This window comes from Amphibalanus amphitrite, unplaced genomic scaffold, assembly GCF_019059575.1.
Source record: "Amphibalanus amphitrite isolate SeventyFive unplaced genomic scaffold, NRLGWU_Aamphi_draft 000876F_arrow, whole genome shotgun sequence".
Taxonomy (NCBI): domain Eukaryota; kingdom Metazoa; phylum Arthropoda; class Thecostraca; order Balanomorpha; family Balanidae; genus Amphibalanus; species Amphibalanus amphitrite.
Genome location: NW_024882370.1, coordinates 191,596 through 218,566, shown reverse-complemented (window position 1 = coordinate 218,566; position 26,971 = coordinate 191,596). Strand labels below are relative to the sequence as shown.

Sequence of the window (26,971 nt, the reverse complement as noted above, 5' to 3'; positions counted from 1 at the left end):
GAGCCAGAGCCGGAGCTGTCAAAAAAGGGGGCGACTCAGGCTCCTTTTTTGAAGAGGAAACAAATATTGACCTAGTTCGGTTTTGTCAAACCGAACTGCCAGGAACTTACAGTTCCAGACAGTAAGAAATACGGTATTCAAAATATGAAAATAGCCTTAAGTTATGCAAATGCAGAAGCAACGTGCACCAATCCCATCTTCTTTTTTCTGCCACCCGTAGGTATATTTAAAATGTACTGAGTATTGGAGCCGGAGCCGCCGGACCATTTCACTCGGAGCCGGAGCCGGAGCCGGAGCCGCCATGGCATTTCACCCGGAGCCGGAGCCGGAGTCGGAACCGTCTGAAATGTCCACGACTCCGCATCCCTGGTTAAGGGTGGGCGTGGGGTAACTCATGGCCGGCCCGATCCCTGGCAGTCCGGTTGCTGAGCGGGGGGGGGGGAGAAAGGTCCAATATGATGCCACACCTATTGCCTATAGGCATACATAGTATGTATTGGTTTGTATTGGTATTGGTAAAGTTAAAGCTAAAGGTTATTAAATAAGTTAAAAAACACCGACACGGAGCGCTGCCGTTTTTAAGATATCCGCAAAAAACAAATCGTCAACTTGATGAATCGATAAAAATCACTAACATCTCAGGAGGCACACTGCTGAGTGCTGATACCATTCAATACATACGTATATGTATACCTATGGACAATAGGCATGTCTTTTGTGTCATTATATTGGACCTTCCTTCCCCCCCCCCCGGGCCCCCGCTCAGCAACTTTGACTGCCGGGGATCGGGCCGGCCAAGAGTCCGCCCACCCTCAAACTGAAAGTCTGGATCCACCCTGCTGCCCTAGCTAATCGCTAATTAGAATCACCCAAGACTCACCGGCCACCGCACACACACGTCGCGATTTAATATGCATAGATGTCGCACTGTCGCAGCTATAGCGACACATGTAGTGCAAATGGTAGCAGACAGCAGTAGTTTCCCCTACCAAAGGGGTGGTTTTCTACCACAGATGCTCATCGAGGTCGGAATTTCCAAATACGCTTCTAGCCCTATATATGGCCTTGCTTCTAGCTCTAAAAATGTCGAGTGCAGAGCAGAAAGACTACCTGGGGGGGGGGGGGGTGGCACCCCCCATTTGCGGGCGAGGGTTAAAGTTTGAATAACTCCCACATTTTTGAACAGATTCCTCTAAAAATTGGTAGATGTAGGTGCACATTGCACATAGACCACTTCTCTAACATCCGGCTTTTTCGATAAACACAAAATTTACGGTCGTCAAGTTAGATGTAAGTGAATCCTAATCTATAATCTAAGATTCGGAATCAGGTGAGCCCCTACGATTTGGACCAAACTTGGTCAGTGGATAGTACGTAACGTCCTGATTACGATGCACCCAAAATCTAAGCTCGGCCCGCCATATTTACAAAGTTACGGATGTTTGAATTTCAAGGTCATTCGGGAGAGCCCCTGCGATTTCCGTCAAAATTTGTGTACGGACACTCTAGATGCTCCTCATTCCGAATATCATAAAATTTAAGCTCGGCCCGCCATATTTACGAAGTTACGGAGGTTTGAATTTCAAGGTCATTTGGGTGAGCCCCTGCGATTTCCGTCAAAATTGGTATACGGACATATTACATCCTCCTCATTACAAATATTATAAAAGTTAAGCTCGGCCCGCCATATTTTTCAAGTTACGGGGTCACAAAGTTACGGAATTTCAAGGTCATTCGGAGAGCCCCTCCGATTTTCGTCAAAATTTGTATGCGGACACATTACATGCTCCTCATTACGAATATCGTAAAAGTTAAGCTCGGCCCGCACTATTTCAAAAGTTACTGACGTTTGAAACTCACTGAAATTCAAACATCTCTAACTTTTGAAATAGTGCGGGCCGAGCTTAGCTTTTACGATATTCGTAATGAGGAGCATGTAATGTGTCCGCATACAAATTTTGACGAAAATCGGAGGGGCTCTCCGAATGACCTTGAAATTCCGTAACTTTGTGACTCCGTAACTTAAAAAATATGGCGGGCCGAGCTTAACTTTTATGATATTTGTAATGAGGAGGATGTAATATGTCCGTATACCAATTTTGACGGAAATCGCAGGGGCTCACCCAAATGACCTTGAAATTCAAACCTCCGTAACTTCGTAAATATGGCGGGCCGAGCTTAAATTTTGTGATATTCGTAATGAGGAGCATCTAGAGCGTCCGTACACAAATTTTGACGGAAATCGCAGGGGCTCTCCCGAATGACCTTGAAATTCAAACATCCGTAACTTCGTAAATATGGCGGGCCGATCTTAGATTTTGGGTGCATCGTAATCAGGACGTTACGTACTATCCACTGACCAAGTTTGGTCCAAATCGTAGGGGCTCACCTGATTCCGGATCTTAGATTATAGATTAGGATTCACTTACATCTAACTTGACGACCGTACAAAATTTTACTTTCTCCCACGGACGTATAAATAAACTGGACTGACGATCCCAATGGACCTCCTATGGAAGATAGTGAAGCCGACAAGGCGCCATTTTACGTTGCCAAAAACCGTGCTCTGAAAGGTCATCGAGCCAATACAATTGGAATTGCGTCTAAACGGATGATCGGATCGAGATGCTGGTGGTACCGTTCGACGGGTAATGCTTTCAGGCAGGTGATGACGCATGTCACAGGTCATTCGGTGTCACGTGGCGCGTGCCACGTGCCGTCAAAGTCAGGAAGGGCAAAAACCTTTAAGCGACGCTCCAAATTAAACGGTGGGCGGCACAGGTGCCCAATTCACAGGTCACATGTCCCGGTGTTTGGCCATTAACATATGGTATGCTCGGCAGCAGGGGGTGCGGAATGCACGCGCCCGGGGCGAAAAACATGTTTTGAGGAGGCATCCTCCGATTCCGGAAAACCTTGACCTAGGCACACCAAATTTGGCACACTGACCCGGCTGGACGAGCGCTTTAAGGCGCTGTACAAATAAATGTGCTGGGGTGCACGGTGCACGTGCTGTGCACGTGCAAACCTTTTGACGTCGCACTCTGTGTCACATATACGGCAGAGCGGGTAGCGCTAGCAAGCTCAAAGTGCCAAATGTACACAGGCCATCCAGAATGCATTCCCGCATAGTTATTGAGCATATCCATCTCCTGGTGGACCCCGAAGGTGCGCTCTTCACGTGCAAAAGAAATGTCCGCGCCGGGCGGTGGGGATGCTTGGACACCCCATGAGGATTTATGTAAATATCTCGAAAACGGCGTTGTGTAGCGCCACCGTTTTTGGCACACCTTTTCATACATCTTTTTCACACATGCTGCGTAACTTTCATACTTAGGTCACTCAAGGTTAGGTCATCAGGTTACGTTAATTCGGGCTCCAAAACTTTTAGCTATCCAGCAACGCAAATTTACGCTACCATCGCCCGGTAGCGCGCAGCATAGGCATCTTTGTTTCCACGTTGTTTGCGCCTGTAGCGATACTGTACCGTAATAACCATTATCTTCATCTTTCACCCATAGATGGCAGTAGCAGAGCGCCTGCATCTATGCTGTGCCGCAGTGCTTTTACAATACGAACTGAGCATTGAGCAAGCGCGGTGTAATACGATTACCTATGTGGTGGCCTGGCCGGTGATCGCGGCCAAGAAATGGTTCTAACTTGACTGGGCAGCGGTAAATCAGCATCTGATATTAATTTATTATTACGAGAACATATTTGGCCGGAACCGCGATTCGGCGTATGTCGGCGCGCACTAGCCGCGCGTATGCTGTCTTTTCGTGGTTTCAAGCGTTCAAACGTGTGATATAATGTTGGTCACATGCAATATGGTGGGTGTCAAGGTCACGTGAAAATTAGGTCAAGGTCACTGACCTTTAATGACCTTAGTTCACCCTTTGGAGTTTTACAAATTACATGTTTCTAGGACAATTTTTGGAGCTGATTTCGAATTTAGCATTCAGTTTAACATTTAAGAAGTTATAGTTTTAGTGCCTTCGTAACATGTTACGACGCCATCAGTGGTGGTTGACACCTACTATGGATAAGCGCAGGACACCTACTGGTTGACCTGACCTGACCTGACCCGACCTGGCCTAAATGCATGAAAACATCAGCTGTGATAAAAACAAACATGACATTCCTGATAACTGACCCGTAGAACTCGCAACAACCTCAATTTACGAATTTTAACTAAACATATCAAAAGTGTGTTCAGCGCTCTTGCACGTCTCTACCAAAGGTTACTGTCAAAATGTTGTGGAGGGCTATCATGACCTGAAATAACCCCAGGACATAAGTAAGTACAAGTTACAGGTACAATTTCCCGATTAAATTTGTCACGTTTCCGTGCTACCCGTGTCCCGTTATTTCATATTTGAGTGCATTGTTTAGTATGTTTATATGAGTTTCGTGCAACAGAAGCGCAGTTTAACTGTCTCCCATTGACTTACCTATAATAGAAAGGTCGCAAAATCAACAAAACCCTAGGTCATTGACAGTGAAATTCCGAGGTAGAGGTACTTTACGTATTGGTGCTCTTAGTAATCGCTGCCAACGTTTTAGACCGATTGTTCAGTCTGTGTAGCTATGACGGGCACTATAACAATTTTCCTAAGGTAAGGTCACTTGGACGTAATCTGATGACCTAACTTTGAGTGACCTAAGTCTGAAAGTTACGCAGCATGTGTGAAAAAGATGTATGAATAGGTGTGCCAAAAACGGCGGCGCTACACAACGCCGTTTTCGAGATATTTACATAAATCCACATGGAGTGTCCATTTCCAAGCATCCCCACCGCCCGGCGCGGACAATTTTTTTTGCACGTGCAGAGCGCACCTTCGGGGTCCACCAGGAGATGGATATGCTCAATAACTATGCGGGAATGCATTCTGGATGGCCTGTGTACATTTGGCACTTTGAACTTGCTAGCGCTACCCGCTCTGCCGTATATGTGACACAGAGTGCAACGTCAAAAGGTTTGCACGTGCACAGCACGTGCACCGTGCACCCCAGCACATTTATTTGTACAGCGCCTTAAAGCGTTCGTCCAGCCGTGTCAGTGTGCCAAATTTGGTGTGCCTAGGTCAAGGTTTTCCGGAATCGGAGGATGCCTCCTCAAAACATGTTTTTCGCCTCGGGCGCGTGCATTCCGCACCCCCTGCCGCCGAGCATACCATATGTTAATGGCCAAACACCGGGACATGTGACCTGTGAATTTGGCACCTGTGCCGCCCACCGTTTAATTTGGAGCGTCGCTTAAAGGTTTTTGCCCTTCCTGACTTTGTCGGCACGTGGCACGCGCCACGTGACACCGAATAACCTGTGACATGCATCATCACCTGCCTGAAAGCATTACCCGTCGAACGGTACCACCAGCATCTCGATCCGATCATCCGTTTAGACGCAATTCCAATTGTATTGGCTCGATGACCTTTCAGAGCACGGGTTTTGGCAACGTAAGATGGCGCCTTGTCGGCTTCACCTGAATGGAGGTGGTTGCGGGTCCAGTTTATTTATACGTCCGTGCTTTCTCCCCATACCTATTGCGGTAACAGCACTCAGAGGCTGCTGTGTCCCCGTACGCAGGATTCTGGAGACTGTCGGGCGTATGTCAGTGGCTAAAAACTTTAACTGAGAACAATGATTTCTTCTCATGCTTTGTAACATCTAACTCACAAGAATCAATTCGTACGGGCTTCCAAAAAATGTTATACTTAACATACTAGATCCATTACAATATTTTTGCTGCCCTAACTTATTAACGTAACGTATGCGTCGTTATTGAAAAAGTGCCAAAGTATAGTATTCTATGGCTGACAAGTATTCTGCGTCTGTCAGCCAAAAATCGGCCAATCAGAAGTTGTGTTTGTCATTTCTGGATGGGAATCGAAAACATGCATTGCATGTTTTTTTTTTCAAAGGTTCTGGGATAGTTCAGGGGGGCGACACGGCTATTCACGCAATGTATTCATTTGCGGGCCTCGCGGGGCCTCGCGATGACGCGGCTGGAGGCAACCACTCAGCGCGCTAGGATCCTTCTGGCGGGGCCGGGCGCCGTAAGGTGTGCAATGAATGGGCGGGCAGACAGAGATGAGGTAGGTATTGAATTTGAAATGACATCATGAGCAATTGGATGGGGAGAGAGAACGTTTCTAATGGAGCTTGGGATGAGGGAAAACCAAAAATATCACGGTCGGTTCAGAGCTCCGACGGAGCAGGGCACCGTACGGTGCGCAGTAATTTAGACGGGCAGACAGAGATGAGTTGTCGGATTCGGCTCTTTGGTGTGATTTTAAGACGTTTTTAGTTAAGCTCAGGGTGGGGCAACCCGCTGGCGGATCCAAGGGGACAAATGTTATCCCCCACAGGCCCACATCCGGGGCAGCGTCCGAAATCGTTTTACGAGAATAAAACGAAAACTTCACAACTTTTCTGAGGAAAAGTTTATTGATCGAACTGCACAGTAGTGCACAAGGAATGGAAATCCGATGCTTTTTTTAATTCACAGAAACCTTTTTTAGGGTATATGCCCCCCGATGTGTTCAAGACCGCTTCCTGGATCCGCCAGTTAAGAATATGTCACGGTCGATTATCGAGCTTCGGCGGGACTGGGCGCTGTATACGTCGTACCTACAATGAAGAGGCGTACAGTCACAGACACCTTACCCCACATCCTACTGCTCTACCCGTGCCTCTGGGCGAAGCAATGAAGCATCACGGAAGCCCACAGGACCTGCGAGTCGACGAGGTGGCCGCCGGATAGGTACTGCAGCTCCCCGGAGTTGCCCGGGACCGAGGGTTTAACAGTAATTATGTAGGTAGAGATCATATCCTCAAGGACCTCCGTTACGATTCCATATTCCTAAACAATATGGCAGACCAATTATGCTTGCCTACGTTCAGGCATTATCCCTGATGCTTATCCGCCCACTACAACATGTGTTGTTTGTCTGTCAATCAACCATCGCTCTACGACGGGATCAATTCTAACCATCGGTATTCGGTTGTCAATTCACCCACCCCGTTTCCCTAAAAGTAGACGGGTCAGACTCGGCCTGGGTCTTAACGAGTCTATCACCAGACGGGATCGGGTCGCCGTTATTGCACCGGTCTTGGCGTCTTTTGGTATATAAAGTAGACAGCTTCGACCACGGACGTCGGACCGTTCTACGAATGTACGCACCATCCAGGCCTAAGATGCGTCGAGCTTTATAAGAATGCAGTCTAGATCAATTAATATAACAATGGTGGTATGCAAACGCTTTAAAATCTCTCCCCGGCTCCCGCAACGTCCCAACGCTCCTCCGTTATACGCTCGCTCGATGCGTCCGCCGAGCCGGCTTGCCTCCAATGACGTCATCGGCCGGCCGGCGGCGTTCAAGGTCAAACGGCTGGTGTCCTTACCTGGAGTTCTATAGCCTTGGGATAGTTTGGGAACTTTCAAACGCTTCAAACCTCTACAAATAAAGACTTCAAGGCTTCAAGCGGAAGCCCTCAACTCGTTAAATTCAAGACCTGAAACTGCAACTTGGTATGGCTAAGCTCACACAGCTTTTCCATGAGCCTGGGGCTCTTCTAAATGATTTTGTAGTTGATTGGTCAAAAGATAACAAAATTGCAGTTGCAACTCAACATGCGGTTTGCATTTATGTGAGTATGATTATATGAGCACGGCTTATATGGTATGAGGATGTCATCTGACATGCATGGCATGATCTATATTTCATGCATCATGGGTCTCGGCTGCTCCCAATCCTTAAAGCTTGGGGTCTGTTCCAGTGGTTCATTGGACCTTCTTCTAGGTCCTTTGATTTCCTCTTTAAAGTGACCATCCCACCTTAACATTAGTTTTGAGTTGAAATAGCCTAATTGGTATCCCTGCCTTGTACTTACCGGTTTCGGAACTCAAAACATCAAGAATCGCTTTATTCAGAGATATTTTATTTCAAATTTGCAGTTTTCAGATGCTAAGAGGCTAATTAATGCATTTGAATGCCCCCTTAGAATTTGATGTCAGCAGAGATCTAACGATTTTTAACTCTTTTACTAAAACCATTGTTAAAACCTCTTCAAATCTAGGCTGGACGCCCACTGGGCAAACATCAAATTCTGATCAAAGTAAGGTAAGGTAAGGTAAAACGTGGTGTATATACTGCTTTGCGTAATATCTGCTGCACTTTCAGAATGTCAAATTATTGCTTCCAAATGACATCATAGGAACAGCAGAAGCATGTCACCATCATTATTCTCCTTCTTCCCAAACAAAAATAGATTTCAGGGTAGGCAGGTACAGCCCACCGCTTAGGTAAGTAATGTAGAGTTTTACCAATCTCAACGGTTGGCTTTGACTGGCGATTGTTTAATGCGGAGTGATCGAAAAGAAGATGTCAATAGCTAAAGTTGCAGCTGCAAGGGTGACGATACATATAAGCTAGGTACATTCAAAGTTTCATTGTAGTCTGGCTAATCGTTCCTAAGCTTCAGAAGCAGAACATACCCATGAGCATGACTGAAACCCCACATTACTTCTGCTGTGGACTGTACCTACTGTTCCATCACGCTCTGCTATCCAGGAGCTGCTATTGGCTCACTTTGTAGGCTAATGTCACAAGTTGTGGTCAAACATATGATGTCATGCTTGGACCTGGACCCAAGGGCCCTGTTTCACCGCTGATAGCGGCGCGCTACTATTCTATTTCGCGAGCTGACGTCACACTTATGTTAGTGTTGGAGGAATAGGCTTGTTGACGTCTCCATGGAAACCCAATTTGACACTGTAATAGCAGCCGGGTGCTGCTATCACCGGTGAAACAGGGCCAAGGTTGATGACTTGACTCAATATTAGAGAGTACAAGTTTGTTGATGTCTCCTTGGAAACCCAATGTGGCACTCATGCTGGCAGTTTGCTGCAAAACAGGGCCCTGGATGAGGCTTTGGTAGAGGTATATTGGTGCATACAATGCTAGCATGAATTGCTGAACAATGAGATTTGAGTGAAGTGAACAATGGTGCAGGGATTGAGATAATTTGTATTCAACGATCATTGGTGTGCCATACATTGTAAACTGTTGCTGCCCACAAACAGCTGATTTCCTCTTGGGGATAGTCCCATGGATGCTCCAAAACTGCTCTCCTTGAAGCTCATCCAGCCTTCCTCCATCCATATTTTTCCTTTTTTTTATTAGCCTCGGGAACAGACCCACAGTCTGTGCAGAGGCATTCATCTGATCAGGATTTTAGAACAAATCTTTTTCCAGCATATATTTGCTGTGCAAATATTCAGCTGTACATCTTCATCTGCACATTTCTTTGCATCGCCTTTGTTTGTCCATGCTCACTTGTTGATTGCCCCAAAAGGCATCTTGTTGTATTTCTATCATTCCAAGTAATAGATGTAGGCTGAAACATCTTGTAGGCACTTAATATTTATTTTAAGTTGTATTGATTAGACTTCTCATTTTACAGGAGGTGAAATGTAAACCCCATGAAAAAGAACTCACTGCTGCTGGCGTGCTAACAAAGATCATGCCAGAGAAGGAGCAGAATCTCTGCTTTGAAAAAGGTCTGTGGAAATTTTGTATATATCAAGAGCTATCCAAAAGTGTGGTGTTGTTTTTTTATGATTTTCCATCCATATAGAGGATTCTTCATGGCTCTGAGTGGAAGATGAGGATATCTTTTCCAAGCGGGTTACTGAAAAACCGAGCGACAAAGGAGCGAGGTTTTTCTGTAACACGAGAGGAAAAGATATCCGATCTTCCACGAGTGAGCCATGAAGAATCCCATATCTTTCTATGTTGAGGTTTATTCTTAATTAATTGAATATTATATTTAAATGTTATATTCATCCACGTAAAAATAGATTAAAATTAGTTTGTTTTCATTTCATAGGGTTCATACACAATCATTAAATATGGTTCAGTTATTGACCCGTCATCACTTGAAGTCTTGATTTTTGGCTATGAACCCTCGAGACCTTATCCTTGCATCTCAGAGAAGTGCGAGATAGAAATATTCCTGCATTGTAGACCCAATGACAAATAAACCAGCTAGAAAGATAAGTATTTCCCATCCTTGCCAGTGACATTGGCATCCAGTTAGTGTAGCTTTGCAGCTTAAAATATGAATAAATTGGTCAGTCGTATAAGGCATTAACCTGCGCCCTGCTTGAAGTGTTTGAACACCCCCTCTTCGGTTCTTCTCGAATATCTACAAAACGGCGGCGCGCGCCGCCGTTGTTGGTGCGCCAATTCATACCTACATCTTTTCCACACATGCTGTGAAAACTTCAGGCCAAGGTTACTCAAGGTCAGGACACCAGGTCACATTAACCCGAGCCGGCCGGTGCTCTGAGATTCCGGGCCGGGCCGGGGGGGGGGAGGGGGTGTCTGAACACCCTCCTCCCTTCTAACTCGGCTCCTGGGCCACGTAGCGACACGCGGTAAGCGACAATCTAAAGAACGTCCAAAATAAGGACGAAAACACCGGTCATTTTTTGGGTCAGGTCAAAGGTCAGGTCCCCAGAGGTCACCAAAGGTAAAATGCTGACTATTTCAACATTTTGGAAACTGCCAACGGCTATCTCGGGAACCGATAGAGCTACAGCGCCGCGGAAAAGCGCGTTCGATAGCCCTTTTACAGACCTTTCTGATTAATGCTCTCAGATTTGACCTCGGGGCAACGGTCTAGCCTCCAGAAGGCAAAAACTCCAAAAATAGCCGTTTTTACGAAAAGTGGTTTTCGGCAATAACTTTTGACTCAAAAGAGCCATGACATTTCTTTTGCCAGCATCGTGTTCCTCTCGTCGAGACGCGTCGAATGAACTATAATTTGAACTTGAAAGGTCAACTTGAAAATTTGACCTCGGGTCAAGGTCATGACCTGACCGGAAAAGGTCATGTTGCATATCAGTCGATCCGCAACGTCGAGCCGAACACATCTAAGGCGTTTTCAGCGCTCTAGCACGCCTCTATCAGAAGTTACGAAAAACTGTTAGATGCTGTTCGTGACCTGAGATGACCTCGGGGACTTAACGAGGGGTCACAGTTGCCATTTTACGGTTCAGTGTGTCAATTTTACCTACATCTCGATCATAGGCGTCGCCAGAGATTTTCGGTTGGGGGGCAAAATCAACTTTTGTGTTAAATCTTGCCTTTCCCAGTCGCTACTCACTCGTTTTACATATCATTCGACGCGCAATGGTGCGAGGAATCCGATGGTGACAATGTTTTTCTTCTAGCTATGACATGTAATTTTTTACAGACAAATACGAGATTTTGAAATTTCCGGACAAAAAACGACCGGTAGAATTACAGTGGCTGCAATTGCCGACGCACTGCAGAGGGCCCCTGTGCAGGCGCTCGTCGCTCATGATCATCACCCAGAAAAATGGTGAAAAAACGGTCCATTTGATCGGATCACCCTGCCAAAACTCCATTCACGCATGCATGCAGAGGTTTTACATGAAATGCATAGGGCTTATACCAGCCGCCGATTGTGGCTAAGTTGGGCATTCGGCGGAGAGTGAATGTCGGAAGTGTGAATCGGAAGTAATTTATCTTTGCTCCCGCGAGGTGAAGTGTTTTGTTAACTCGAGTGTGAACAAAAAGTTTCTCGTTTTTCGTGTGAAGGGAAGCGCTGCAAACGCGAACAAAAAATGTTTAACGGAACCAAAAGTTACGCACGGCATAGCGGCAAGGGATCCCGTTAAGATAAGCTTGGTACTTCTAGGCCATTTCAGGCCACTCACGGTCAGTTTGGATTCTCAGAAGCCTGCTTAGGATCCCGGAGATCGGCGAGGGTCACCCCAAATATTTACGTGTATGTGGTGCTTTAGGGCTTTCTGAGCCCAAGGTGGGGCCCTCAGAAGCCAGTGTGGGTGGCGGGCGCTAAGCGACTAGGCACAGGGGAGCTTGGAGTCCTCGGATAACAGTGTGAACCATCGGGGTCTGTTTCGAATCCCTAAGGACGCTACGTAGGGACAAAAGAAACATGTGTTGCGGCCCTGAGAGGGACACGTGATTTGTGACCCCTCAGATGCCGGCTTGGGGTTAGCAAAGTCTGTCGCCTCAAAAGTTCGGCTGAGCTATCAGAGGCCAGTTAAGGTTCTCAGAAATTTTCGAAGGCATCCTCAAAGATCCGTGTGGCCCTTCGGAGGTCTACGTATGTATAAGATCCTCAAAGATCCCTGTATGGACCCTCAGAGAACATGGCCACCAGTGGGACTCTCAGAGGCCGATTTGGGCCCTCTGAAAGCTTCTTAGAGCTCAGTAGAGCTCCTTAGGAGCCTGTGTGAAAAGCAAGCTCATGAACCTTGCGACGCTTGAACAGTACTTGAGCCTGTCGCAGACATTTGACGAGAATTGAGAAAGGTCCCGAAGATTTCGTGTCATGCTTTGAACGAAAATTATGTGTCAGCACTCCAAAACTTATGAAAATAAGCTATAAAATGTAATAAAGAACCAACTAGGAACAGGGAATGAACCACAGCATTGACATTTCCGAGTCTGGAGTAGGATTCTTGAAGATTTTGGCGACTGCGACTCCGACTCTGGTTTGAACTGCACGCTCCAACCGAGTCTGACCTCACAGGCATTCTCAGAAAAATACCCCCCATTTTTCCCGACCCCTAAATCTCATCGGATCTGTATCGATCTCAGGGGGTGCCCGGTCCGAGGTTGGGGGGGGGGGGCAAGCTGCCCCGCTTGCCCCCCCCCCCCGTGGCGACGCTAATGATCTCGATGTTTGAGAGTGTCTAGAATAGCGTTCGTGCAAAACAGACGCTTTTCAATTTTCTCCCATTGACTTATAATGGAGAGGCCTCAAAATTGACCTGACCTTAGGTCACCGATATCAAAATTCCGAGATATGCATTTTATAGATAATGTTGCTCTTATAAATCGCTGAAAGTTTCAAGGCAATCGATCAATCGGTGTAGCTATGACGAGCATTATTTTTTTTCTGAGGTGAGGTCACTTGGCGTGACCTGGTGACCTGACCTAAGGCGACCTGGGTCTGAAATTTTCACAACATGTGCGGAAAAGATGCACGAACAGGTGTGCCAAAAACGGCGGCGCCGCTCCGCGCCACCATTTTTGAGATATCTGCGAAAAACCGCAGGGTGTTCAAACCCCCCGGCCCGGCGCGGGTTAAGTGACCTCACGTCATAAAAAGTTTTAACCTTCGCCCCAGTGGGGGGGGGGGGGGCATATGTTAACACCCAGCCGCGTTTATTGCGTGCGAATAAGAAACCGCGCCGCTTGGAGTTTATTTCTGTACATCAATTTTGGACAATGTGTGAAACTCTTGACCCCAGGTCATGTCAGGTCAGGTCGCCAGGTCAAGTTAACTGACGAAGCCAAAAAAGTTTGCAATCATGTCCAGCCTGCAGTGTTTGTCAGAGAGGTTTTAAACTGAATGGATTGCATGCTGTTATGGGCACTTATAATTTTATATATTTTAGATTTTAATATCCGTGACCTAAGGTCAGGACAGAAGCGTGACCTTTCCATTATAAGTCAATGGAGAAAAATAAACATGCCTCTAGATCCGTGTGTACGCATAGGAACAGTCCAAATATTTCAGAATCACAATGATTTGGACCACCCGTGACGACCATGGTGTCTTTTTTGCTGATCGCCTCAGAAAGGTCATCCGAGGTCATTTGAGACTACAAACATTGTTTTGCGATTAACTCTCGATTGGAAAGAGATAGAACGCTGGGGAATGCTTCATTGTGTTTGTGTCTTGTCGATACGCATCGAATGAAATGCAACATGACCTATTTGGGTCACCACGTGACCTTGACCTGAGGTGAGAAATTTGACATTGACCTTTCCAAGTAAAAAATAAATGTTTCGAAGCGACTGAAGGAGAGAAACACGATAGTGCCATTGCCAATTCTTGATCTTTGCTGGTTCAAAAGTTATTCGTGAAAAGGTTCTATCCAAAAACAGCTATTTTTACAATATTTGACCTATGGAGGCTCAACCGTTGACCTGACGTCAATTTTGATGATGGCCTTATCAAAAGAAGAGTTAAAAAGCTATCGATTGCTTTTCCAAGTGTTTTTGCTAGCTATCACAGTTCCTGAGATAATGGCATGTATTCTGAAAAATATAATGACATTTGGCAAAGTTTTACCTTTGATGACCTCCGGTGACCCCAATATTGCTCTAAGATGAGAAATGACCGAAATACCTACTTTCAAACGTACACATTGAGAGCTATCGACTGCTTTGTACTGCGTCTTTCTAGCCTAGCCCTCTTACTTTTTGAATTAGAGGTTGGTGGTAGGTAACATATGCCCCCCTCACTATGGGGGCGTTCCACGACAAATCGACAAATAAAAAATTAAATTTGCACCCTCATATTTTTTTTTCGTTGAAAACTGGTGTAAGGGGTTGTGATGGGCGGGGAAGCCAGCTGTGGCAAGGATTTTTTCTTCGAACAACGGTTTCCGAGATATAGCCTCGGGCAATTCCAGCAGGTCGCGCTGCAGCCCTATATTTGGCGGCCTATAACTCAGAAACTACTGGTTTTCTACGATAAAAACCTTATATGGTTCAACTCACAATCAGCCAACAAATATTTTGGCTATCTCGGATTTTCAATTTTTGAAAATTTTGATCACGTGACCTTTTGACCTATTTTTCGAAGAGTGACCTTGATATTTTCCCCACTGAAAGTTGCAATTTTGTCTGATGACGATTAAAGCCTTATCAATTGTCATTCATATGCGAAAATAAAAAAGTGGATATCGCCCTGCGTTGACCTCAGGTCAGGTCATTTTTATGACCTGTCCATTATTACGAGCGGGAGCGACAGCGAGATCTCGAGAATAAAGCAAGATAGCGACAAGCGGTAAACGGTGCAGGGTACAAAAGGATAAGGTCTATAATTTTTACTGAGGTCATTTTCAGGTCAGGTCAAAGATGACGTCACAGGAACAAAAAGGAAGTCAAAATTGCGGCACTACATATATATGAAGTTTTTCTAGAATAACTTTCAAGGTATCCCAGCTAGGAACAAACTAATAGCACCATCGTGATCCTCTCGTCGATATATGTTGACCTCGAAAGGTCGAAAGGTCAAAAGTTGACCTTAGGTCACGTGACGAGTGGGAGCGACAGCGAGATCTCGAGAATAAAGCAAGATAGCAACAAGCGGTAAACGGTGCAGGGTACACACGGATAAGGTCTATAATTTTTATTCAGGTCATTTTCAGGTCAGGTCAAAGATGACGTCACAGGAGCAAAAAAGGAAGTCAAAATTGCGGCACTACATATATGAAGTTTTTCTCGAATAACTTTCAAGGTATCCCAGCTAGGAACAAACTAATAGCACCATCGTGATCCTCTCGTCGATCCGCATCGAAACATATGTATGTTGACCTCGAAAGGTCGAAAGGTCAAAAGTTGACCTTAGGTCACGTGACCTAAGGTCAACTTTTGGCGAAGTTGGCCGAGACCGCCACTGGGGCGCGGGTCAAAGCCTGCCATAGCTATGCCGACTGACCAATGGCTTTGACACTTTCAGCAATTTAGAAGAGCAACAGTACCTACCTATATGAAACAAAAATAAGTAAAAAGAGCAACAGGATATACAGAATTAATATCTTCCAGTTTTGATATCAGTGACCTAAAGGTCAGGTCCGTTTTACGCGCCTCCATAATAAGTCTATAGAAGCAAAATTGAAAGGCGCCTCTTTTGGACGAAGGTCATTTTAAACACTTCCCAACACTACTATGAGTGAACCTACAAAGCCAAGGAGGGCCCTGCTCCAACCTCCACTATCTTGCTCTTGGAGGAGTTTAGAGGTGTTAGGAAGTGCGACTGGAACAGACCCAAAGAGACAAGTGGTAAACGGCATGAGGTACGCACGGACAAGATCTACCTACAATTTTTACTAAGGCCATTGCTAGTTCAGGTCAAAAATGACGTCACAGGGGTCAAAAAAGTCAAATTGGCAGTGCTAGATGAGTTTTTCTCGAATAACTTTCGAAGTAGCCAAGCTAACCACCGTGATCCTCTCGTCAATCTGCATCGAATCATATATGTGTTGACGTCGAAAGGTCAAGGTCAAAGGTTGACCTCAGGCCACGTGACCTCAAGGCTCAAGGTCATCATGTATATCATTCGATGCGCCTTGACGAGCTGAACACAATGAGAACATCTGCGCGGCTGCATCTCGTTCCTGTAAGGAGTTAGCAAAAAAAAAACTTTGACCTTTGGTGACGTCACATGACCTTACAGTTGCTCAATGGCAAAACAGACCTCAAGGTGGTCAAAGTTCATCGTATCTAAAGCCGTCTATGGTATATTGGGCCATTCCGACGCGTTTCTGTGGCGCTGTAGCTCTATCCGTTCCTGAGCTATCCCGGCCGGGCCCGGGGGGTAATCCCAACCACCGCAGCCCGGGGGGCGTTTTTCGCCCCCCCCCTGTCTAACTCCGTAAATTAGGGAGCTACGGAAACAAAAGCGATACCAAATGACAGGTCCTTACGAAACGATTCTAAAGCACCTAAAATTTTTGACCTCAGGTCAATTTTCAAGGTCAGAGGTCAAGGCCAAAGGCAAAAACCGGCACATGTGTAGTGATAGCAAAGTAAGCCTTCTAGAGGACGGCAGGCGGCATCAAACCGGCAAAATTGGGTGTCAAACGAAAGAAGAGAATCTGAGGATTCCGAAAATATGCTCAAAATCAAAGGTCAAGGTCAAGGTCACGCTCAAAATTGACCTCAAACTTGGCACTTTTTCGCACATCTTGCGTGCTAACTTTCAAGATGTTTTGAAATGTTTTGAGGCTTATCAGTTCCCTATTTGTGGTTCCTCTTACGATACAAGGCTGTTCAAAGGTCAAGGTCACTGAATAGTATCCCTGCTAGAGGCTATTTCACTAATTCAAGTTAGTAATAATAAATAAGACAATTTTGCCATCCGGAAGCTCTAAATGAAGGCTTAGAGGAAAATAGATGCCAGATTCGTGATCAGCGGGTACAAATCCATCATAAACGACCTTTCATGTGTCAAGGTCAACCAGAGGTCATTCGAGGTCACATGAGGTCAGCATAAAATTTGACATCTTCCGAACAAAATATATATCATTCGACGCGGCTTGACAAGGCGAATGCGATGGTACCACTGCCGTAGCTCTAGGACCATTTTTGTCGAAGTTATTTGCGAAAAACTAAAACCACATTTCGGGGTCGTTGACCTGACCTTTGACCTCAGGTCACCAAAACTATTTTTCTATTTTTCTCTAGGTCAAATGCTACACAACCGTGCTCGTAATTTGTCTTTATCTCTAAAACTCTATTTTTAGCAGCTATTTGAAGTTTGCGTCTGTGTCGCCGAAGTTTGCCGTGCAGGGGTCTAGAAAAATGGACCTTGTGACGTCATCAAGGGGGCTAGGTCCAAATTTTTTACTTCAGAAGATGTCAAATTGATGGGAGAAAAGGTACTGAAAGTTTCGCTTTCCTATCCCTAAGCGTTCGGGAGCTATCGCAAATATTCGCCAGGGGGGGGGGGAGGCGAAAAACGCCCCCCGGGCCCGCGAGGGCTATGCGCCGGTTTGTCGAAAGTTATCGAAGTTTGACCTGGAAAGTGGCAAAATTCTACCTTCGGTGACCTCTGGTGACCTGACCTTTGATCTGACCTAAAAAGTGACTTAACCCTCGCCCAGGCAGGGGGGGAGTCGATGCGACCCCCCTAAGGTTTTTCGAAGATAGCGAAAAAACGGCGGCGCGCAGCGCCGCCAAATTTGGCACAGCCTATGGGGCAACCTTTTTACATATGACCTGAAAATTTCAGGTCCGGGTGACCTTAGGTCAGGTCACCAGGTCAGAAAAACCGGTACAAGGTCATGGTCAAATTTCAAATTTCTTTTTGCACCTGTCCAACTCACAGTTTTGCACTTATTTCCTTCAAACTTTCAGGATGTGCTAAGTTCACCGAGTTGTATAACATATAGTTCGGGTTTTTTGAGGTCACTGACCTGAGGTCAGTTAGAGGTCATTACGTCGTAATGTTAAGCCTATGGGAAAATACTAAATTAGGAAAATACTGGAGATATCCGCTTCGTTCTATCACTTTTGTGCTTTGAAACCACATTACTCAACAGCAGGTCACTTGGTGCTTCTTTGTTTGGTGTACTTATCCATGGGTCAGGTCAAATGAGGTCAACTGAGGTCAAATGACGTTTTTGCCAATAACTTGGCACATAATGACGCTAGAGCTTAAAAAATGGTACCATTGTGTTCCTGGTGATCAGCCGAATCGAATGATATGTGATATGATGCAATTTGGGTAACTTAAACTTAATTTATTAATTTAAGTGTACTTAAAATTTAAGAAAAAACTTTAAGTACACTTAAGCAAGCTAAAACGTATATCATTCGACGCGCCTTGACGTGCTGAGTTCACTGGTGCTTTTCTTTTTGCTCTGTCTTAATTAGATCAAAAGTTATATGCGAAAAACTTTTGACCTGTTTTTAGCGAAATTTTTACATTTATACCCCCCAAAACCCCCCTAAATATTGACCTAGAGCAACCAAATTTGCACAGGGGCGAGAACTCCAGGGGGCCCACCTACCTACCGAATTTGGTGTTTCTAGGTGCCATTGGAGCCAATCGCGATGGGGGGGGGGGTCGCATCGACCCCCCCTGCCAGGCCGTGTTATGATAAATGCCCTACCAGGGCGAGGGTTAAGTAATTTCTTCATTAACCCGCGCGGGGCTGGGGTCTCTAGCCGAACGCGCCAAACGCCAATCGAAAGATCTCATCACGAACAACTAAAAACATGTACTTAAAGGGACAGTATCATCGAAAAAAAAATCAATGTATGGAGCTGATTTTTTTTTACTAGCATTTCTTATTTTTCTGAATCAGAAAAACATAGTTGTAGGACCAAACTCGGTGAAAAATATTTTTTCATGAGCGAGTCATTTTCATGAGCGAACCACCACTACAAGCATGGCCGCCACTTTGGAAGCCTGTGAAATTACTACAGAACTGGCGCAGATAATACATTATTGACGCTACGCTTACGCGGCCGCTCTTCTGATTGAGTTGTCGTTAGGGAAAGGCAGCATTAGGTATTGCCCAGAAGATATCACGTGACAATATTCTCGTACTTGAAGCAAATGTGAAGTACTTTTAGCAGATCAGATGACGTCATACATATACGTCATACATTGGAGGGAGATTGTGATTCAAGCTGGAGGAATTCCTTTGTTGAGCCGCCAGAATCCGAAGGAAACAGCGGAAATTGCCTACGACTATTTAATGAATTTAACAGTGATGAATAAGTGCGAAAAACGTTTTGGCTTAATAAAATTTGATGAAATGACCAGGGTAAAAGTTTTATTACTGGCGGTCAATTCAAAACGGCGCAAACATTTAAACAGTGAAGATAGTGAAGCACGATTCAAAGTTTAGTACACCTTCCGTACTTTGAGCGGCGATAGCGGGATAACGGTGTGGAGCTTCGAGGATCGGTCTTCAGTTCCCGGACCAGAAAGGTGGGGCCTATGCAATGTCAAATTTCATCAAAATGGTGATACTGTCCCTTTAACCCTCGCCGGCCGAGGGGGAGGGCGGGTGCCGCCCCCCCCCATAGGGGTTTTTCGCGATAGCTCCGAACACGCTGGCGATAGAGAGCTGAAACTTGGCATACCTGACCTTTGATTCAAGCCGGATCTTTTGACACCAACCGCGTTTTTGGGTCAGGTCAGGTCACTGACCTATGACGTCATAAGTGAACCTCTGCACGGTCTTCAGATGTCGCAACTTCGCAACGCCCTCACTGCCAGAGATGTCACAGGGAAATGAAACTTGCAGGATCTAGTATCCATTATGAGTCTCACAACTTGTATACCTATCTCGGATTTTTCCTAAAGGTCATATGAGGTCAGGTCATTTTCGTGACCTCACCATTATAAGTCAATGGGAAAAAAGGAAAACTGCTATTCTGGCGCCGGGAACGATCTCCAACTATCTCAAGCACGCAGAATCGTGATTTGATGCACTCCTTGCAAGGTTCGATCCGTCACTTTTGCAATGTTGACCTTGCGTGACGTCATTTATGACGTCATCAAGGTCATATTAGTTTTTCGTCAATAACTCTTGATCAAATTGAGCTAGCGAGTCGGGGAAGCCACCAATGGACTCAGGGAGACCTGCCAAATCGAATGATATGCGACATGACCTCTTTCGACCAACTTCGTGACCTGAGGGTGCTGACCTGACCTTGACCTTAGGTCAACACCCCAAGTTGACCTGACCCGAACAAAAAGTATATCATTCGACGCGCCTGAGTGAGGTGAACACGATGCTGCCAAAATCGCGGCTCTGCGGCCGTTTTTTGCGAAGTTATTCACCAAAAAACTGAACCGTACCTTGGGGCACTTGACCTGACCTCAAAGGTCACCGGTTGACCTAGGACCTTAAAATCGGGTACCAATCTCTGCGTCTCGTAACGGCGCACACGCTCGTTTTTTCCGCGACGCGCTAGCTCCACCAGGGGCGAAACGGCGAGGGGGGGGGGGTCGTACCCGCCCCCCCCCTCCTCGGCCGGCGAGGTCAAGTTAGGTCAATTTTTGAAGTTGGTTGTTCAGGCCTAAAAAGGTGTCTATCTGATGCAGTTTTTCACATGCGAATTGAATGGTGCTATTTTTGTTACCGTACGAGGTCTAGAACTTCCAAAAAAATAATTTTTCAAAAAAAGATTGTTTGTGGTGACGTCATAGAATTTTGAATAACTCCCACATTTTAGAACCTATTCTTCTAAAAATTGGTATGTAGGTGCACATGGACCACTTCTCTGACATATATTCCGGTTTTTTTCGATAGGTACACGCAAAATTTTGGATTTTATAATTATTTTCCCAAAAGTCAGTTTTTTGAAAAAATTTGGGCCAAAATCAAAAATTTTAAAAAAACCGAGATAGCAACTTGATACACAAAATAGAACCACGTATAACCTTTTTTGTTACGTCTTGATTTTCCTTAAAAATGAAGATGTTAGCGGCGTTTGAAATTTTGCCGTTTTTGAGGCGAAAATGGCGAACATGACGTCACTAAAACGTCATTTTCTAAAAAAAAAAATCCGAAGGATTTCGCTCAAGTTTTCAGGGAATGTGTCAAATTGATGTAAGAAAAGGTACTGAAAGTTTGGCGGCTCTGCGCGCCGCCGTTTTTGAGATATTGCAAAAATTCGCGAGGGGGGGGTAAAATTTACCCCCCAGCCCCGCGCGGGTTAATATTTATGCTCTTTCGAACGCTTCCTACGGCGCGTCGCTACATCACCCAGGAGCCGAGTTGAAAGGGGCGTTTGAATACCCCCCCCCCCTCCCCGCCCTCCAGCAGGGCGTTGAAATCCAGAAGCCACAGCGGGGCGCCGGTTAATATGGAATGTGTTTTATTATTGGATATTTTATATCTTTAAAATTTGGCTATTGAGCCTACATTGTAGGAAAAAACAATAGTAGGGATATGCCGTATATTGCATGAAGGAGTCCGAAAAGCCTTGTGTCTGGTCTGTTTTTCATGCTTTAGACTGAACCATCGTGTTGGACTAGCTGCACCCATGCTCGGGGTACCTGACAGCCCGTCGCCTGTGGCTGCAGACCTGCCGCTACAGGCCATCTGCAGGGAGCGGCACCAGCGCACTACCGACCTGTTCCTGGACACCTCGGTCATGTCGGTGACTGCGCAGCACGAGACGTTCACCGGGTTCCGGCGGGCGCTCTGGTCGCCGCCCGGCATGGCGGCTGCAGACAGGTGCGTGCACCGCCACACTCCGCCCCGCCGCAGCAGATGAGCCGACCAGCACATGACGTCGTAGGTGCTGCTGGCGGCTGGTGAACAGAAAACTCTCCTTGTAGGGGTTTCAACGCATTCCCCTGTGCCGGCGAGGGTTAATGGACGTCTTTTTTGGCACGCCTATGCCTAGTTTTACTTCTGATATACAGGCTCACATGGCGGGTAGTGGCGTCGCCGGCGGGGTGACCCTCTGCCCTGCCGTCCCGCCCCCACGGGGTGACCCTCTGCCCTGCCGTCCCGCCCCCAGCTGTCTGTTGGCCACACTGAGCTGGGACCGTCGGCTGCGGGTGTACGAGGTGCGCACGGACAGAGCGCGCCTGATGGTCGAGATCAGCCGCCAGTGGACCCGGCACCACGCACAGCCGGCCGCCAAGGCCGTCAAAACCATGGACGACGTGCGCCGGCGCGCCTACGCCCTCTCCATCATCGGTGGGTGACATATTTAGCGGACGCTATGCCCGATGAAATATCGAAGTAGCGGGGCGGACGTGGTCCAGTCATGGAGGTGAGTGTTCCGGATGGGTGCTGTAAACGTTAGGACGTTAGTTGCATGTTATCCGCCGCGTGTGACCGGCCCCACTGACGGACTGGTGCGGCAGAGATGGCCTGGACGCCGGTGACGACGGACGCGGGCGGTGCGCGGCGCTGCCACCTGGTGACGGTGACGCGGTCGGGCCAGGTGGCCGTCTGGCGGCTGGCGGCCGGCGCCGACCAGGCGCGCCTCGTCTCCTACTGGTCGCTCTCGGAGCCCGAGGATCGCGTCACGTGCGTCACCTGCCTCGACTCGGGTCAGTCCACCACCGCCCGGTCCGGGCAGCACCGGGCAGAGGGCACCCGGGACGCCCAACTCCAACTCTCTGACCTGGTCGGACAAGGACGATGAATGAATATGGTCTGAATTACTTTATCGTTTTCCTCTGCACTAGAGTGCGGCCACTTGTTAATGCTCGTCTCGTTTACTTCAGCTCTAATCGTTACACTATCAAGTCTTTTGATTTCGCTTCCTATGGTATTGTTTTACGTTACAGACATGTCAGCCTCTCGGGAAATTCGCCAGTCGTTTGCGCCGTTTGTTGGTGTTTTGTTCGCCGTAATGTGTATGGCGTTGCTAGGTGCTGTGCCATTGTCGAGCCCCGTGTGTTGCCGCCGTCGGGTGGTCGCTGACGGCCCGCCGGCGCCGCTCCGTCAGGTGTGCTGCTGCTGGGCCGGCTCTCGGGTCGGCTGACCGGCTTCGGACTGGGACTGGGCGAGGAGGTGACCGTCACAGACCCCTGGCCGCTGGTGACCGACGACGACCAGCTGGCGGTCAGTGGCCCGGCCGCAGCGGCCACTAGCCAAACCAGCCACCAAACTAGAACGGGAACGCTCGCAAACCGGCCGGGTGGTACTCTCTGTCGGGGAGTGATGGTTTGACACTGTGATATTCATGTTTTTCTTCAGCGCCGCTGCTCGCCATAGCCTCGGTAGCCCGTCCGTGCCTCGTCCCGTGCCCGGCGTCCGCGCCTGCCGTGCAGTGACGTCAGCTCCGTGCAGTGACGTCAGCTCCGTGCAGTGACGTCAGCCTCCGTGCAGTGACGTCAGCGCCGTCTGTTTGTGACGCCACAGGTGACCAGTGTGGTGGCGGCCGGCTGCGGCGCCGACCCGGTGGTGCTGCTCGCCAAGGGGTTCGCGGTGGTGGCGCTGCGGCTGGCGCTCGCCGGCAACACGGCCGCCGTCACAGGCTCCGCCTTCGTCCGGCTGGAGGGCGCTCAGGTGACAGGTGCGCTCAGGTCGGGTCACAGCAGCCGTGAAACAAAGGGCCGCTGAGCTGCTGAGTCAAATGGGAGAGTGTTGGGTCACGGACAGACGTGTGTATTGCGAGATGTGCGTGTACGGCTGTTTGTGGACGGCGGCGCGCCCCTGACCGGCCGCGTCCGCCGGCAGGCCTGTCGCTGCTGGCTCCCGGCCGGGCGGTCGTCTCCACCCTCTACAACCAGATCTGCCAGCTGGTGGTGACGGGCGCCGACGGTGGTCTGGAGCTGACGGCGGCGCCCACCGCGCTGCTGCTCGACCCGGTGCACTACTCGTGCCACGCGCTGGCCGCCTCACCCAACAGCGCCATGGTGTGCACGGTGGAGAGGTGGGCAGCGACCGCGGGCGGGCAGACAGGTCCAACGGGCTCCGGGTACTGACTGCGGCTCTCGGAGGGGCTGTGTGATTAGAGGAGTGGCCGCGGCCGGGGAGGGCCAGATTGGCTGCTCGGGGATTTGGCTGTCAACTGGCCGAGTGCCGCTCGGCCGCGGCCCTGGTCGGGTGTTTGACGCTCCGGTGTGCCCCGGCAGGGTGTTTGACTACTACGACCACCTGGTGCTGCGAGAGCCGATCCGCGTCAGCTTCACGCTGCTGGAGCGGCCGCTGGACACGCTGTTCAACGCGGCGCTGGACACGGCCGCGCCGCTGCACCGGCTGGCAGACACCTTGGAGGCAGCCAGGTCAGTGGGTCACGGCTCCGGTGGGACGCCGCAGCGCGCACTGGACAGCGCTCTGGTGGGACGCCTCAGCGCGCACTGGACACGGCTCCGGTGGGACGCCTCAGCGCGCACTGGACAGGGCTGTGGCGGGTCCTGCTGTCTCCCTATCTGAGCCGCCCCTAGCACGCCCTGAGGTGCCTAGCTGTTTCTGATAGGATGTCGGCATTGTGGTGTGTCAGGGTGATCGGCCGCACCGTCACCGGTGAGTGGGCTCTGCTGGGGCGCGGGGTGTCGGGCGGCCGGGACGGGACGCTGCTGGAGGGGCTCTGACAGCCCGCTGGCCGGCAGGCTGACCATGCTGGGGCGCGGGGTGTCGGGCGGCCGGGACGCTGCTGGAGGGGTACTGACAGCCCGCCGGCCGGCAGGCTGACGATGCTGGGGCGCGGGGTGTCGGGGTGCCGGGACGCTGCTGGAGGCCCGGTACTGACAGCCCGCTGGCCGGCAGGCTGACCATGCTGGTGGACCGGTCGCCGTTCTCTGTGGCGGCCGACGAGGAGATGCTGGCGCGGCAGTCCCGGCGCCACCTGCAGTGCACCCTGTTCATGGCGTGCGCGTCTCGGGCCCAGCGCGGGCAGACGGCCGCCGACGCCGACTCAGCCGGAATGGTGGGTGACGCACGAGAGGCTCCGACCGGGACGGACCGGTGGAATAGGCGCCACTGAGACCGCCTCTGGTGTCGGACTGCCGGCCCGCCGCGAGCTGGGGATCGCTGCTGAGTTGTGCCGATTCCAGGATCTATGGCCAGTATTAGCTCCAAGCGATCTGTCTTCTCTCCTCTCTGCCTAGCTAACGCCCCATTGACCGCCCCCTGGCCGCAGTGGGGTAACTGCCCGCCCCCTGCCCGCCGTGGGGTAATGCCCGCCCCTGCCCGCCGTGGGGTAACTGCCCGCCCCCTGTCCGCAGTGGGGTAACTGCCCGCCCCCTGTCCGCCGTGGGGTAACTGCCCGCCCCCTGCCCGCAGTGGGGTAACTGCCCGCCCCCTGTCCGCAGTGGGGTAACTGCCCGCCCGCTGCCCGCAGTCGGAGTACACAGAGCTGCTGCGCGGGTACCTGCTGCGCGCGCACATGGCGGCCGCCCTGGCGCGCGCCGACCGCGCTGAGTCGGCCGCGGCCGCGGCGTTCGCGCGGCGCGCGGCCGCCCTGGTGGCGCTCAGCTCGCCCGGCCGACTGGACGAACTGGCGGACGTCATGCCACCCTGCGGAGTCTGCCAGGACAATATCCTTTACTGACCGCCCTGGTCAAATAGGCCTCAGCGTGAACTGCTGATATGCCCTCAGCCAATGGACGTCATGCACTGCTGAATTCAGCATGCGTGGTTGTTGGTTGGTTTGCCCATTTCTTTAGCAAATTTTCAACAAGGAAACCTCAAGTAATGGCTTGTCAAGTGAACGATATTTAGCTCTAAAAAGTTAAACTAGATTTGCATTTTCGTGTTTATTTCCCTTTTAACAACTGCTCTATAGATGACGTACTTCATCGATAGGCTGGCAAAGAACACTTCAAAGGGCCTTTTCATGTAGTTTTTGTTAATACTTTGCTTACCGCCGAGCTCAATGTGTCGCTGACCTGGCTCGACTTCCCCCACCCCCAACACACAAACATTCAATCCACACCCCCAATGGTGCTGGGCCGGGAGGGGTGCGGTGTACTGTGCGGCTGTTTCCTTGACCGGCTGCACACGGGTGGCCCGTCTGACCACGCTGACGGCCGAGTGTCACTCCGGCCACCGGCTGCCGGTCTGCTGCCAGACGCTGGCGCTCTGCGACGCGGTGCCCTACCGGCGCTGTGAGCAGTGCGGCGCCTTCGCCGTGCACAGCACGCAGGCGGAGACCGGTGAGGGCGGCACATAGAGTGAAGCCTTAAGTGCTTTGTTGATGGACACATGTCGGTAGCAGATGGTCGACATTGCCCTAAAAGGACGCGTAATGTGCCCTGGCATCACGTTGACACTGTTTCGAGTCACACGGAGCCGGCTTGTTCGTTTGTATTGCTATATAATTGCCAGGGGTGGTGTTTAGGTGTCGCTCTGTACTGATGTGCTACATTTGTCCTCAGGTGTGGACCTGGGCCCGTGGTGTACGTTTTGCGACGGCCGACTGAGCGGACCCGCTGACCGCGGCTGAGCGGCTGAGCGGCCCGCTGCGCCCCCGCTCGGTGCTCCGTCCACGTCCGGCGCCCCATGACAGCCGTGTGCATCCCTCCAGCAGTCGGTCAGTGCGCGGTGTTCGGGCGTCCAGGGGCCGCCGCGCCTCACTGGGCGGGACCGCCCTCCGGACGGCGGCCAGGGCCCGTGGCGGGACACGTCGGCCACTCGTAATTCCACAAGGCTGCTCATTGTAAGGACCTTTGGCGTGTGCCTTCACGCGTTATCAGCTACGAGGCGAATGTCCTCCATGATTGTGTTCATCACCATCACCGTTGTTGTTTCATCTCATTGCGCTCCATATTTCACCCAATACACAGGCGTTTGTAGCGTCGATATTTCATATTCCCTGCCGTGAAAGTGCTCGCTGCCTTACGGGGCATGCTGTAGTATTCGTTGCTGCTACCAAGACCCCGAAAACCACGCTGCTACTCGGTCCGCGGAGCGATGAGTTTGTTTAAAATATCCTGGCCGTTCGCATTTGGGGATGCCCCG

The 26,971-nt window shown here is 49.4% G+C and overlaps 1 protein-coding gene across 3 annotated transcripts; it reads left to right on the top strand.

The window, feature by feature from the left end:
- Window positions 1-7,406: 7,406 nt before the first annotated feature.
- On the top strand, window positions 7,407-26,805 carry LOC122367543. Of its 3 annotated transcripts, none has more exons than XM_043340754.1 (13): window positions 7,407-7,650; window positions 9,466-9,562; window positions 21,628-21,781; window positions 22,071-22,252; window positions 22,423-22,611; window positions 23,013-23,128; window positions 23,429-23,582; window positions 23,747-23,942; window positions 24,145-24,294; window positions 24,779-24,938; window positions 25,353-25,548; window positions 26,014-26,166; window positions 26,389-26,805. In XM_043340754.1, exons 1-13 carry the CDS (start codon window positions 7,534-7,536, stop codon window positions 26,454-26,456), a joined length of 1,932 nt encoding a protein of 643 aa, XP_043196689.1. In that variant the 5' UTR covers window positions 7,407-7,533; the 3' UTR covers window positions 26,457-26,805. The 3 variants fall into 3 exon arrangements, with proteins under 3 accessions (XP_043196689.1, XP_043196688.1, XP_043196690.1); XM_043340753.1 differs by having other exon boundaries at window positions 7,428-7,531; XM_043340755.1 differs by lacking the exon at window positions 9,466-9,562 and having other exon boundaries at window positions 7,539-7,650.
- The last annotated feature ends 166 nt before the right edge of the window (window positions 26,806-26,971 follow it).

Coding starts and splice junctions, on each gene's coding strand:
- LOC122367543 (XM_043340754.1), top strand. CDS start 7,534: ATGGCTAAGCTCACACAGCTTTTCCATGAGCCTGGGGCTCTTCTAAAT. Junction 22,253..22,422: donor CTACGCCCTCTCCATCATCG/GTGGGTGACATA, acceptor CTGGTGCGGCAG/AGATGGCCTGGACGCCGGTG. Junction 23,943..24,144: donor ATGGTGTGCACGGTGGAGAG/GTGGGCAGCGAC, acceptor GTGCCCCGGCAG/GGTGTTTGACTACTACGACC.